The sequence below is a fragment of the Thunnus maccoyii genome, chromosome 19, assembly GCF_910596095.1.
Source record: "Thunnus maccoyii chromosome 19, fThuMac1.1, whole genome shotgun sequence".
Taxonomy (NCBI): Eukaryota; Metazoa; Chordata; class Actinopteri; order Scombriformes; family Scombridae; genus Thunnus; species Thunnus maccoyii.
In genome coordinates, this window is record NC_056551.1 from 8,771,706 (window position 1) to 8,784,410 (window position 12,705).

General features: G+C 36.6%; 3 protein-coding genes across 8 annotated transcripts in view; all 3 read left to right on the forward strand.

Annotated features, from left to right (window-relative positions):
- The window catches only part of skor2 (SKI family transcriptional corepressor 2), a 117,249-nt gene extending 113,814 nt beyond the window's left edge, over positions 1-3,435 (forward strand). For 3 of the 6 annotated variants that reach the window (XM_042395248.1, XM_042395247.1, XM_042395246.1), the window contains 2 exons: positions 895-958; positions 1,555-3,435. In XM_042395248.1, the coding sequence (XP_042251182.1) occupies positions 895-951 (57 nt within the window). In that variant the 3' untranslated portion in view covers positions 952-958; positions 1,555-3,435. The remainder of the gene's footprint in view (positions 1-894; positions 959-1,554) is intronic. The other 3 variants (XM_042395249.1, XM_042395250.1, XM_042395251.1) reach the window with 1 other exon arrangement.
- Positions 3,436-4,192: 757 nt separating this feature from the next.
- Positions 4,193-5,715, forward strand: ier3ip1 (immediate early response 3 interacting protein 1). Its single transcript, XM_042395596.1, has 3 exons — positions 4,193-4,348; positions 4,913-5,014; positions 5,287-5,715. Exons 1-3 carry the CDS (start codon positions 4,258-4,260, stop codon positions 5,340-5,342), a joined length of 249 nt encoding a protein of 82 aa, XP_042251530.1. The 5' UTR covers positions 4,193-4,257; the 3' UTR covers positions 5,343-5,715.
- Positions 5,716-7,811: 2,096 nt separating this feature from the next.
- hdhd2 (haloacid dehalogenase-like hydrolase domain containing 2) lies at positions 7,812-12,626 on the forward strand. The gene is made up of 9 exons (XM_042395415.1): positions 7,812-7,916; positions 9,400-9,509; positions 9,780-9,882; positions 10,112-10,217; positions 10,842-10,926; positions 11,310-11,475; positions 11,691-11,741; positions 11,966-12,029; positions 12,242-12,626. The coding sequence occupies exons 2-9, from the start codon at positions 9,409-9,411 to the stop codon at positions 12,343-12,345; spliced, it is 780 nt and encodes a 259-aa protein (XP_042251349.1). The 5' UTR covers positions 7,812-7,916; positions 9,400-9,408; the 3' UTR covers positions 12,346-12,626.
- Positions 12,627-12,705: the final 79 nt, after the last annotated feature.

A 12,705-nucleotide genomic window follows, 5' to 3' on the forward strand; every position in this document is an offset into this window, starting at 1 on the left:
TACTAAAATATAGTTACACAGTTTGACTGTTACAGATGAGAAAACATGACAATAATAGCACAATTACTGTAACACATCAACTACGATAGACTGTAGACATAAATAAGAAAGTCATGCCTTAAAGCTATAACAGAGATTAAATGAAGAAAAGATAAAGCCATCAATAGCCAACAATCGAGTGGACACTTCTGCTGTTGCTTATTTGTCCATCAAAAGGTAGAGCCAATCATCTAGTTTGTCTTTCATGGGTGAGAAGTTCCTCTGCAGAGTGTTTTGGTCCACATCAATCATCTGAGCAGCTGGCAGACAGGCTGACAGACGGTGTTTGTCTTTGCTTTCTGACACATGCAACAACTGTATACGCTTGCGTGCACATGATCACAAACCCCGCACGTGCGCAAAAACAGACACAAGTGCACGCCGCATTCATGTAACCACAAAGGCAGACGACTGAACAGGCATTCAAGCTCATTTATAAGCGTATACGTGCACACTGAAGTGCACATGCACGCATTAAAACATTCAAAATTGACAAATGTGTCTAGAGCCAGCAGATGGATCTGTCTGAGAGTAATGACATTAATTTCACACAGACGTTCAAATGAACTCCAACATTTTTTTTTTTTTTTTTTTGAGTTATGTTGCTCTATCATATTTTAGACTTTGGATTGAATAGCACACCTAAACTTTACACATCCTGCTCAGAATTTTTAATGTACTTATTTTAAAGTATAACTGTGACAAAATCTTAATCTTGAATAACTTTTTTTTTTTAGAAAATGTGTTTCTGAGAGAGTGTAGAGAGACAAGCGTTAAGTTAAACACCAGAAACAAGTCAAATAGTGTTTAACTGTCTGTTCAGGATTATTCTGACTTATCTTGTGTTTCTTTCAGATTCCATACGCAAACATCATCAGGAAAGAAAAGATCAGCTCTCATCTTAACAAGTAGCTAAAAGGTAACTGACTTTTATTTATTTATTTATTTATTTATTTATACCATGTACAATATTTAACATAATGTTAAATTTGATGTGTTGCACCAGAGTTATCTTAAAGCTCATTTTCATCTGCGGTGTCTTGGCATTAATTCATGTCATAATGTTGCTTATTAATAGAATGAAAATTATCAACAGAGGTAGTTGTCACTTGAAGATAGAAACATTTAATGATTACAAAGCAGAGTATGTTTAGGAAAGTTTAATTAGCTTTACAGATTTTTTTTTTGCAAGCTAGACTTAATTTAGCCTGAATTTCACCAGGGATAAACGTACAATATCTAGAAATTAAACTGGTTTTCTTCCACTAAATGTGGTGATTTAATGTCAAAAGGTGAAATGTAACTACTTTTTGGTGTTTCACTTGCTTGACAGTTAATTATCCAGTTCAATCGGATAGTTAAAGCATGTTCAGTTTCACTTCACAGTGGCTTTCACAGCAAAGTCTCTGGATCCACTGTAACAGAATGTAACATTTAATACCTATCAGTCTTTGAAAAACACTGAACCAGAGCATGACACTAATGTTGGATTTTATTTATTTACTGTCTTCACAGGCTGAGTCATCAGAATCCTATCTAAGAGGAAGAAGCTGTCAGGATTTATGTGAAATGTCCCAAGAAAAAAAGACAAATCATACAAAGAACTGACAGAGAAATGTAGGAGAGACACAGACAGAAAGGAATTTGACACTAAATAGTATAAATAGACATTTCTTAAGTTTTCCTGGGACAGTGATTTTTAGTACAACCTCTGTGAATAGCCCTGCACTTAAACTCTGTCCGGTAAGAACACAGTTTGGACCAGTTTGGACTGCAGTGGTGACATGCTGGTTGAAGTTTCATCCCTGTTTCCTGTAGCCTGGGTTCAGTTTATTCCCCAAAACTGACTGAAATGAAAGGGACACAAACTGGTGACATCAGGTTTGACATCAGTGACATCAGTCATGATTTGTGCTCTTTCCTCACTGCTGCACTGACAGTCAGACTCAAAGCTTTTTCCCGACCAGGACCAAAGCAACCACGGCATCTCTTGCCCTTTGTGAACTTGAAAACTTTTCTAGGGATGTTGAAGACCACCAGGAATGCAGTCGTAGACGACTTCAGAAAACCATGAACTTTTCCAAGCTCTTAATAGATGAAGAGTCAGCTGGCCTAACTGTATATACAACTGTACGACTGTGGATGAGACTGACGGTTCTCACTCTAAGATTGTTGCTGTTGTTGTTGTTGTTGTTGCCATGGTATCACCAAATGGGGACCCTAAAGAGAAACAAACATACCAACCTTTATTTACTGTCAACACCTGATCCCAAAGGGATCTTAAACATCATGTCCACTTGAACACACCAGATAAAGAACAAAATAATAGAGAAAAAAACTTTTGAGTTTTAAACCTACAGTAATGATGCAATTACAATAGTATTAATAGCGGGTGGTGTCACAAAAAAGGGTTCATACTTTATTCAAACTGTACAGTGGCAGAACAGTTTGTACCTGTAGTTTTAGTATTTGCGGATGATTCCTGAATGTATTAAAAAAAAACAACAGTATTATGTTCAATGCAGATGTTGCTGCATTGTCCTTGTAAAATTTCTGAAAATTTCATCTGATTATACATTTTTAACAGAGCATATCATAGCTGGAGTTTACATCCTTTGCTCAAAAGCACCCTGAAGGTACTTTTTATTCTCCACCCAAAATTTCCCCAGTTCAATTCTAACCAACAACCTGAAGGGTTCACTTTCAAGCAAAAAGTGAATATTAGTAAGATATCATCATCTGCTGAATCCACCTTTAAAATGTGTTTGCGGTGTTGGCAGATGATGAATGGACATTCTGTCTACTTGTTTGCTCTCTGAAAGATTGTCCGGGCCACAAGGAGCAAAAATTTGTCAGTGTTGTATATCTACTTGTAAAATATTTCACCCGACTGTACAAAATGTCCTAAGTGAGAACCTCACAGTCTATCTATATGTGTTTGTTTGTTTGTCTATTTATTTGAGTATCTGGGCCTGAGACCCTGATTGTGAAAATATTATTTATTACAATGTTAAAAGAAAAAGAAAGACACATGATGATGATGATGATGATGATGATGATGATGATGGTGCAGTCCAGTGTATGTCAGAAAGAATAAAAATGTGAACTCACAGATCTTGTTTATAGAATGAACTGAATGAATGGATAAAGTTGTCATTTACTGAGAAAAATGTTATCATTATAAACTGTTAATGCAGATGTATTTAAATACCCTATGTTCTTGTAGTTTCTCTATTATTTATGTGTAAATTAAAAGTCTATACATTACCCAGAATGTGGTTTCATGACTGAATCTACATCAACTCAGCCAATACCAGTTTCTATTTAAAGACCTGTTGTACATTTTGTGATATAGATTACAGTTGTAGTTTGTTAGTTTGTTGCTCTTCAAAACAAAACTGAGATGCAAAACTCAGCTCACTGTGTAAACTGTAAATGTGAACATTTAAAAACCTTCTTTGTCTTCAACTTTAAGGCACGACTCAAATCTTTTTAGGACCGAGAGTGATTACTTACTCATTTTCTCAGGTGGACAATACCTAAAACGAGTAAACCTTTACAACCAACAGTTATATGAGTAGGCTATGTCTTGTTTTCCAAGGCAAGAGCGTTGAATAAATTTCACAATACGAAAATATTAGTACCTTAATTTAATGTATGCACTTAGACATGATTTTTTTTTAAAACAAAACAAAACAAAACAAAAAGACAGATAAAAGTAAAACCCATTTGACAGGAGAGCTCTAGAAGCCATAAGCTTAAATGGTGGACCTACACCCAATTTATGAATAAAAAACGAAACACAAAAATTAGTGAAATATATGTCTAAAAGCAATTAGGGGGGGAATAGGAAACGCACTGATGAACTAAAAATCATTTAAAAAAAGAAAGAAAGAAAAAAAGAAGAAGAAATTAAAAATGATCACAATTGCCTCGTGATTTTGGCGTTATTTGTCAATGTTGACCAGAAAAAGGGTTAAAAAAAAACAAAAAAAAACAAAACAAAACAAAATATATTTTTCAATAATTTCATTAAAATGTTACTACAAATGTTCTTTAAGCAGTTGTAATGATAAAAATGGAATATTGTGTTCCCTTAATTTATGACACAGAGATGTGTGAGGGTCGTCCCTCTCCTCCTGCTGCACGACCTCCGCTGCCTGTTTACGGCAGCTGCATCTGTGACTGGGAGTGGTGGAAGCTGAGGAAGTTGCCAGCATGGCGTTTACACTGTACTCTCTCATCCAGACTGCTATTCTGTGCACAAATGCCGTCGCCGTGTTGCACGAGGAGAGGTTTCTCAGCAAGAGTAAGTACTGCGTCCTATTTTATAAAGCATACGTCACACATTTCATTGAGATAACGCTGAATACGAAGCTAAAAAGCAGCTATCAACGTGCAGACTGTTAGACTAGCAGCTGTCTGCCTGCTAGTTTACACTAAAAAAAACACCAGGATTGAGATTTTTTTAGGGAGAAAATTGAGATATGTTCATTAAAGAGAAAGGTTTGGTGAGGAATAAGATGTTTTTTTCAAACCGTAAAGCGACTTAAGGGTGAATAAAAGCATTAATTATGCATACAGACATACTCTTTGTTGTCATAAATAACGCACTGCCAACTCATGTCTGCTTTCTCCTTTCTATATTTTTGTCCTCTCCTTTTCCATTTTCACCCCCTTCACCTCCCGTTTGTCTCCTCTCTCCTTCCATTTCTCCTCCTCTCTCTCTCTCTCTCTCTGTCTCTCTCTCTCTCTCTCTGTCTCTCTCTCTCTCTCTCTCTCTCTCTCTCTCTCTCTCTCTCTCTCTCTCTCTCTCTCTCTCTCTCTCTCTGTCTCTCTCTCCCTCTTTCTATGTCTCTCTCTCTGTCTTCAGTCGGCTGGGGTGTTGAACATGGAGTTGGAGGTTTTGGGGATGACCCAGGAGTCAAAGCCCAGGTCCTCAACCTCATCCGTTCGGTCCGGACTGTCATGAGAGGTTGGGAAGCTTCTAAAATATTAATGCATTCATCTAAGATCACAGAGGATGTTGAGTGAATATCATATTTAGCAGGGCTGCATATCCATTGAAGTTTTCTCACATTGGTGCCAGTAAATACATTCTCAAATACCCGAGTATTTCATTTAACACAAAGCAGTCATGCAAGAGCTCTAAAATCAGCTCACTTATTGCTTAAATCTGGAAATGTCTAATGAAAAAAAACTAAGTAAACCAGACTAATCTGACCTAATGTTTTTTTGTTCTTACAGTGCCTTTAATAATAGTGAACACAGCCTGCATCGTCCTGCTGTTGCTGTTTGGTTGACCGTCAGCCGGCAGTTCAAAAAGTACCAAAATGAAGCCAGAGGAGCAGACGCATGCAGCAAGGAACAACTACACACACATGCTGTCATTTAAAGACTTCTGTCTTTGCCCGTCGTCAGCAGGCTGGGAACTGCTTTCCTCAATGGCTGGAAGGAGAAAAGAAATTTCAAAAAATCCATTTCCGAACTGTGGATGTTCATATGCAAACAAAAAGGGAGAATTCAGTCGCCACCTGGTCCAAAAATATGGCTTCTGTTTGTCCCAAACCTCCCTCCCTGTGTTGACACCAAAAGGACTTAAGAGATAATTCTCTGGTCATCCCATAATAGTGTTTTTGTCTTTTTTTTTCTTTTTTTTTTTTAACCACATGATGTCAGACCAACTAAGGGAATCTGTTTTATTGATTTCATTATGATATGTGTCATTCATTTTATTTCACTGTTATCAAGGATCAACTTGTTACTCTTGACTGTGACAGTGTTGGGCAATATGTCTATTTATTGTCTCATTATAATGTTATCCAGGGATATAGAAGCCATTTAGGACAGAAAAACATGTCTTAAGTGTTTTTTTTAATCGGTATTTAGTATTTTAAGCTTTAGATAGTTTCACACCGTGAGCTTTTTGTAAGGCTGTGTTTTTTTTTTAAAGAATGTTTTGGTGTGAAATATGAAATGATAAAGTGTTTTTTCACCCCCCCCCCCCCAAAAAAAGTTAAAATATATTGAAAATATAATTGAACTGTTACATTAACTAACAAAATGTGAAGAAAAAAAAAGACTTTAAACATGTATTGTAAATTTAAAGTAAACACGACTCAAAAACAACATGTGCTGCAATAGCCTTGAGATGGTTTGTTGTCATGAAATAAATGCATCATGAAATTGTTTTTATCGTCTTAATCTTCTCTTTCTACAAATGTGGCAGCAGAGGAATGGGGAAAATGTGAATAAGATTTTCTGGTGTTTTGTATTCATCTTTTCCACCTCTGCTCTGTGTGAATATTGACACAGTTTCTCTCGGCTCAATGTGTATCCTTCTATCCCTGATCCACTTCATTAATAATCCCCATATGTTGTGAATTATCATTTCCTCCCCGTTTAGGCTCCATAAACATTTTTATTATTAACAGTAGTTTTGATCCGAAATATGCGGGGGGGGGGGGGGGGGGGGATCTGCTGGAATTAGAAGCATATGTTTATCAGGGAGATTTGCACAGTAAAGCCACTTTGATCTGTGATTAGTCAGAGTTTAGCTGCGTGTTCACAGTGAAACCTGTAAGTGATAACACGCGACTGTACATGAATATGTATCAGCATTTCACAGGTCAGGATGTGCTGTGTTTGGCTCTCTGGTTTGTCCACAGGTTAGCTACAAAAAAATTGGCTTCTCTATCACACTTCTTTTTGTCTGTTTAGATGTTCAGTTTTTCTTTTTTTCCAGCCACTTATAAACCCGAGTTTTGAATGATTAGTTTACCGTTTGAAAAGTTGACATCAAACGCAAACATGTGGAAGGGAGACAAAGATAATGATTATAACCTGGTGAGCTTTAACTCCAAATTAACTAACTCAAGTGGGTAAATAAAAACACAATAGAGAAATCTGAATTGAAACTTTTGAGATTATTTGCTTCCCCCATCTGTACCCCAAAAATCACGTATTTGTTCCCCAAAATAGCAAGGGCTGATGAAAGCACCAAAAAGAGGAACAAATATTAGTAAAAGGAAAAAAAAAAAAAAAAAACAGAAGTAAAATCAGGACCCAAACATGACATTAAAATGAATGTTGCAAGAAGGGATTTTAAAGATGAAACTGATTTCCTTCAGATAAAAACTGATTAAAAAAAAGATTAATTCTCCAACATCATGTTTTCCACAGTTATCATCTGAACTACTGTACATAATATTTATGCAAGCACAAAAACTGAAAATTAAACAAACAAACAACAAAATAAACACTACAAAGAGGTAACATGAAAAGAGGATTTGATCCATGCTGTCTGGCACCGTGTAGAGAGAAGGTTTTTATCATTATGATAATACCACCCACCATATTAAATCTATTTGAATGCCCTAAAAGACCCACTAATACGATATATCTGTTGGTTGTTAGTGGGATGGGACACATATGTTTTTTTATTATTGTAATGAGTGATTAAGTGGTTAAAGATAACCCTCTTAACTGATTATGGAGGAGAAAATAATAATAGAGAGATGAAGAGAGTAGAAATCAAAAAGGTAGAGTGATATTTTCCCCCCTCCAACATACAGAATACAAAATGCTTTAAAAGACATAAAATAAACATATTTGAGGAATAATCCAGGAATTGAAAGAGAGTGGAAACAGTTGGTGTTGTTTGAGCTGCAGGGGGCAGCAATGACCATCTACAGAACAAAACAAACCCACTTTAAATCGACGAAGAATAAAACATCAACAGGAAGTAGGAGGGAGGACATCATGGATTAACTATCGCGAGGCTAGGGTTAGGGTAAATTAACGTAAAGATTGAATCTCGCGATAATTTTGCAAAACGTCCCACCGGTGGATCTAATCTAGCACCAGTCCTGCTAAAGGTTAGCTGTGCAGTTTGTCCACTTTCTAAACATACATACTTTACTTAGTTATTTCGCCGTTTTTACAATTAAAACTGTAGCATGTTGTTACCAGCAAGGGAGTCGCTTTATGTGCTGGAGTTAAAATCACCAGCTAATTTAAATGAATGACAGTTTAGCTTTTACAGAGCTGTGGTTGCTCAGTAATATCAGTTTGACAGGTGTAAGTTAGCCTGCCAAGGAAACACAAAGAGGAAATTTGAAGAAAAGACTGTCAATGTGGCAGATATTCACTTAATAAGACTAACTTAGACTGCTGAAGCTGCATATAAGCTTCACATAAACTTTTAAATGCACTTTTGCATAAAATGATTGTGTGGACACACTGTGGATTTTGGCCTCCATCACTTACACTGAAAGCACATTTTGAAGGATATCTTTTAATAGCCAGTATGAACAGGAGGAATGATTACAGCGAGGAAAACTTATTTCACTGTTCATATGGACACCTCATATGTAGTTTTAAGACTGACTTGAAAAAATGTGAACCTGTCCTTTAAGGTTATTGGTTACATTTGTATATGCTGCTGTGACAAGTCAAAATGTCTGCTGTGCAAAAGGCTTATAACCTAACATGCCATGTTTATATATCTGATATCTTAGGAAACTTTGTGGTCAATACCTGAATACATACTTAACAGTGATTAATAATAAATAGAAAAAGCATCATAAAGTACAATTAAATCACTTAAAATTCATTTGTGCAGGCCACACACACTCAAACATGGATGTAGAGCTTATTCTCAGTTTGGCACTTCTCTGAAAGCACAGTTTGCTGTTATTAGTTGAGCTAAATACAAATAATAGATACATAACCTACAAGCTCTCTCTCTGTGTGTGTGTGTGTGTGTGTGTGTGTGTGTACCCTCACATTGATAACTACATGACAGAAATCCAAGCATGTCTAAATAATAGGGGATCACAAAGTCAAATAGCAATAAAAAACAATCCCAAAATCTGAATTCTAGGCAGAAAACCATAAATGTCGGGGACAAACCGGTCATTAATCCTCTCAGTTTGTCCTGATGTAGGTTTGAACAACGCAGTAATCTTCTAAATTCTGCCACTACCGATGTGAATTATGATTATGAGGGTATAATCTCTAAGAAAGAATGAATTATTATGAAAGAATAAGCTTTTTTAAACCCAGCAAAGCTCCATTTACCGTGGACCTTGGTCATATTTAGCTGTTTAAAAATCATAATCAGAGACTGTAGGCCAAGCAGCTTTTATCTAACAGCACTGCTACACAGTGGCTGCATGTTTTCTCAGGACTGAAACCTGTTGAAAAGAACCTCTGTATATTATTTGACTATTCTGTGTCCATTCAAAGTGAAGAAGGATCATTATTTTGTACATTTTTATATTAGAGAATTTTTCTCTGTGAAAACAAAACACACACAAACTAAAACAGGGATCTTGTTCACCATGTCCTCCCCTGCAGGCCTCCAGGATGGCGGGCAGACGGGCTCTGAAGGCCGTGCTCATCGACCTGAGTGGAACTCTACATATAGAAGATACAGCAGTGCCAGGGGCGCAGGACGCCCTAAACAGGTAGGAAACATACTCCGAACCAGGGAGAGGCACAAAATGTCAAGTCAAGAAGAGTCTGAAGGTTACTGAATGGATGAAAACCAACAACAACACTGCTTCTCATTGTTATGTAGTAAAGAGAGAACTATGAGAGTTGCAAAAGCCTCACATGCTGAAGAAAAACTATCACTGTCAGTCTGTTGAAAGTCACATATCTTCCAGAATTGTTGTGTCGTTTATTTTGTTATTATACATAAATATTAATTCTAAGTTTTGTTTGGATGCCGTCAGGTTACGGCAGTCGTCTGTAGCTGTGAAGTTTGTGACCAACACAACAAAGGAGAGTAAGAGGAACTTACTTGAACGACTGCAACGTCTCAACTTTGACCTCCAGGTGAAACACACCTCCTCTGTCTGTAAGTGTGTGTTTGTATGTGTGGCTGGACAATATATTTTCACTGCTTCATTATAACAGGTAATGACAAAAAAAAAGGTACATTTGTTGCCTTATTCTTTTCTGTTTCATTTAAACAGAAAGGTAAAGTTGTGTCTTGTTCAAAGCCGTATTTGCTGGTGCTCAAAGTGTAACCTTTAAGAAATTGAAAATTAATTTCACTCTGCAGGAAAAAGAGATCTTTACGTCTCTGAGTGCAGCGAGGAGTCTGATAGAGCAGAAGAAACACAGACCGCTGCTGCTGGTGGAGGACAGCGCACTGGAGGACTTCACTGGTACAGAGAAGTGTGTGTGTGTGTGTGTGTGTGAGAGAGAGAGTTTTAGACCATACCTCACTTGGAGGATGACCTGTTTTGATCTTTCCTCCGCAGTATTTCTTTCGAAACTCATTTGTTTCAACAATCAAATCAATCAACCTAAAAATGAAAAAATCCGAAGTTCATCACTGTGTATCACTGTTTTCAGCTGAAAACCCCGTATCTCCATTCCAGTCAGTCTATTTTTCTACAGACTCCATTTTTAAGAGGGTTGTCAATTGAAATTAGAAAGTGAACAATGACAATGTGCAAGGCATCGGTTTGTTTTAAGAGGTCACAAGCCAATTTCTCTATTTATTAATTAGCCATTTATCATTTAGTTTTAAATTGCAGGAGCGAATGCTGAAATTACCAGAGCACAAATTGTTCATGTATTCAGACCAACAGTGGAAATAAACAAAGTATTAAATTCAAAATTATATGAAAGAAAGAAACACAGCAGCTCTTTACATTTGTGAAGCTGTAGCAGTTTGTCCAAGGTAAATGACTCAATAATGAATAATCATGACAAAATTAAAATGTATTAATTGACTTATCATTGCAGGACTAATACTACTGTATGTATGTCCTTCCAATTTGCAGGAATTGACACGTCTGAACCGAACGCTGTCGTCATCGGACTTGCTCCTGATCACTTCAACTACCAAACTCTCAACAAGGCTTTCAGGTGATAAAAGAAGAGACACTGAGGATTTTTATGTAATAAAAAATGGCTTTGAGTCAAAACGTTGAAGTTTTCCAACATTACAAGTTAGATGCTGTAACACCCTGTAGTTTTTCTAGCTGTTAAGAAAAACCAAAATGAACTAACTTCTTAATTTACCTTGTTTAAATTTTGTTTTAGTGCCTTAAAAAATGGGTCTAAATCATCTGTGACTTTAATAATATTGCATTTTGACCAGTACAAATTGCATAATTGTTGATAGAACTGACCTCTTCCTACCAAACTCAGACTCTTGTCATATAAACTTTGCAAGTTTTTTTTCTTCCTTTTTCTGATTGTTATTTTTTATATATACAGTGCAGTTAATCATGTATATTTCTCCCCAGAATGATTCTGGACGGTGCTCCTCTCATTGCCATCCATAAGGCTCGGTACTATAAACGGAAGGACGGTTTGGCCCTCGGCCCCGGGCCCTTTGTAACAGGACTGGAGTACGCTGCAGACTGTAAAGCTACTGTGGTGGGAAAGCCTGAAAAGACGTTTTTCACACAGGTTAGAAATATATGTGTTTACATTTTTACACTTTAATTTTCACTCAAGTAAGAAAAGAGGCCTTTGTATTTATCACAAAATATTTAAAACATTACAGAATATGTACTTTGGTTGGTATTGTTTATTAAAATCTGTAAAAAGCTGATGGTTGACTTAATTAACTTCTTAATGAAGCCTCTTATCTCTTTTTCCCCCTGGTTGTTTCCTTCAAATAGGCTCTTGCTGATTTAGGATGTAGCCCCAATGAAGCTGTAATGATAGGAGATGTAAGTATATTGTCACTTGTGATACATTAACAGCAACATAATTAAGTTATTTTTCAGCATTTAGTGTGTGAGAGAGTGTGTGTGCTGTTGTTGGGACTCAAACCTAAGACTCTCGTGTCACTTGCACCCCAAATAAAATAAAAGTTGATAATGTAGAAATCTGTTAAATCTCTTATTAAAAGTTTGTCTGTGGTGGTTTGTGTCTGCTTGCTGTTTTCCTACAGGACACCAGAGACGATGTGGGAGGAGCTCAGAACACAGGAATGTTGGGTATTCTGGTCAGAACTGGTAAGATACAATCAAACCTCCACCAGTTTCACTACTCTATCCCCTTTTCCTTTTTCCTCCATCTTCCTCTTCCACTGTTATGTCATCATTTAACCTACATTTCATGGTACTGGTATTGGATCTGATGTCATTAGCTAGTTACTTAATTAATTATTATGATAAATAATTTTTGTGCTTGATGGCATTCTGCTTTCTCTCTTGTCATCTTTCAGGTAAATACAGAGAAGGAGATGAGAATAAAATCAACCCTCCTCCCCACATGACATGTGACAGCTTCCCAGATGCTGTCGAACACATCCTGAAGAACCTGCTATAAGAAAGAAGGAACAACAGAATTCTTCACATTCACTCCCTCTTCATCTTGCACTAGAATAAACTCTGGAATCATCAACGCTCACCGTTAACCGTCCCAAAACAGAAGATAAACAAAAATGTCCATTTGATTGTGGGACTGCTTTCTCTCTTCAGGTCCAGAATGTTGAAAAGCGAAGCTTTCATTTCAGAAATACCGACCATCTGTTGCCACAGTAACAAATGTTTTGTCAAGATATTGTCATGTATAAATTTAAGTTTGAATAAAAAAATATTCAGCTGGTATTTATGGTGCTCATTATCATTTCACAGATGAACAAAATTATGAAAGACAGCATAACAAATTGTAGTAGTAGCTCAGAAT